The sequence below is a fragment of the Orycteropus afer genome, unplaced genomic scaffold (assembly GCF_000298275.1).
Source record: "Orycteropus afer afer isolate SDZICR_OR568_19922 unplaced genomic scaffold, OryAfe1.0 scaffold00466, whole genome shotgun sequence".
Classification (NCBI taxonomy): domain Eukaryota; kingdom Metazoa; phylum Chordata; class Mammalia; order Tubulidentata; family Orycteropodidae; genus Orycteropus; species Orycteropus afer.
In genome coordinates this window covers 1,416,518-1,417,773 of record NW_006922053.1, presented here as the reverse complement: position 1 = coordinate 1,417,773, position 1,256 = coordinate 1,416,518, and the positions used below count along the sequence as shown (strand labels likewise).

General features: G+C 71.6%; 1 protein-coding gene across 1 annotated transcript in view; it reads right to left on the bottom strand.

The window, feature by feature from the left end:
* Positions 1 to 534: 534 nt before the first annotated feature.
* APC2 (APC regulator of WNT signaling pathway 2) overlaps positions 535 to 1,256 on the bottom strand; it is a 19,893-nt gene continuing 19,171 nt past the window's right edge. Inside the window, exon 16 of the mRNA XM_042782775.1 lies at positions 535 to 1,243. Coding sequence (XP_042638709.1) covers positions 535 to 1,243 — 709 coding nt within the window. The remainder of the gene's footprint in view (positions 1,244 to 1,256) is intronic.

The window sequence follows — 1,256 nt, the reverse complement described above, 5'->3', positions numbered from 1 at the left end:
GGGTTCTGCTTCACCCCACAGCCCGGCGCCAAGAGCTGAGAGCAAGCAAACAAACCCACAGAGCCGTCATTAACAAATTACCCTGCGCCGTAATTACAGGCGCCGTAATTACAGGCTCGGGTGCGCGGCACCCAGCTGGATGGCTCCCCCGCCCGGTCCCCTTGGCGGTGCGGCCCCCACTCCTGCAGCACTCAGCCCCAGGGATTCGACAGCCCTTCCGAAGGACCTGGTGTCCCGAGAGGAAGAAGCGAGCTTGAGGTCTCAGTGGCCTGCTGCCCCATCTCCTAGCCTGAGCTGGGGAGTGGGCTCCTTGGGCTGCACCCCGGGCTGACCAAAGGCCCGGGGCGGCCCCTTTCCTCCCGCGGTCCCGGGGCAGAAGCTAGCTTTTAGGCGGAAGCTGTGAGGCCCAGAGCGAGGAAGGCGGGGCCTCCGAGGGCAGGGACCGCGTCCGAGCATCAGCAGAACGGGCCCACGGGGCCGCCGGGCAGGGCCACGGAGCCGGGAGAGAACGTTTCGGAAGGCCACCCTAGGCTCCTATTCCAGGAGGCCGGCAGGGGCAGTGGCGGGGGCCTTCTCCACGGCCGAGTCAGAGGTGGCCACTGCCGCCATGGGGCTGGGCACATAGTTGAACGGGGGCACCCGGACGGAGCGGCTGGGCGAGCCATGGCGGCTAGCCGGGAAGCCCCCTGCGGGGACACCCAGGCTCTCATGGGCGAAGGGGGCGGCAGGAGGCGCCTTGGGAGGGCTATGCCCGTCCACGTCGGTGCCGAGGGTTCCTGGGCCAGCGGCTGGGCTCTGGGGGGGTTCACGGCTCTCCAGACTCGGGGAGGTGCTGGAGTTGGTCTTGGCAGCGGCGAAGTCTTCGGTCTGAACTACAGCGTCGCTGGTCTTGCGCAGCGGCAGGGGGCGGCCTGAAGCGCCCTCAGGCGCGGCAGCGCCCACCAGCGGCAGGGCGGAGGCGGGCAGGGTGCTGCGCAGGATGTGCGGCACTTCCTCGTCACGGATGCGCCGCCACGTGGTCCCCGGCGCGGCCACCCTGGGCAGTGCCCGGGCCTCGCCGTCGCTGCCGCGGCGGGTGGCGTCAGCAGGAGGCGCAGGGCCTGCAGCATCGGGGCCGCGGGCCACGCTGATGTGCGGCAACGACGCGTAGCGCCGGACAGCTTCCGGCCGGGGGACCGGCGTGCGCACGGGCAGGCGGCTCGGGCTCTCGGAGCTGGTGCGCCGGGGCGGTCGCGCGGCAGGACTGGGCCCGGGGC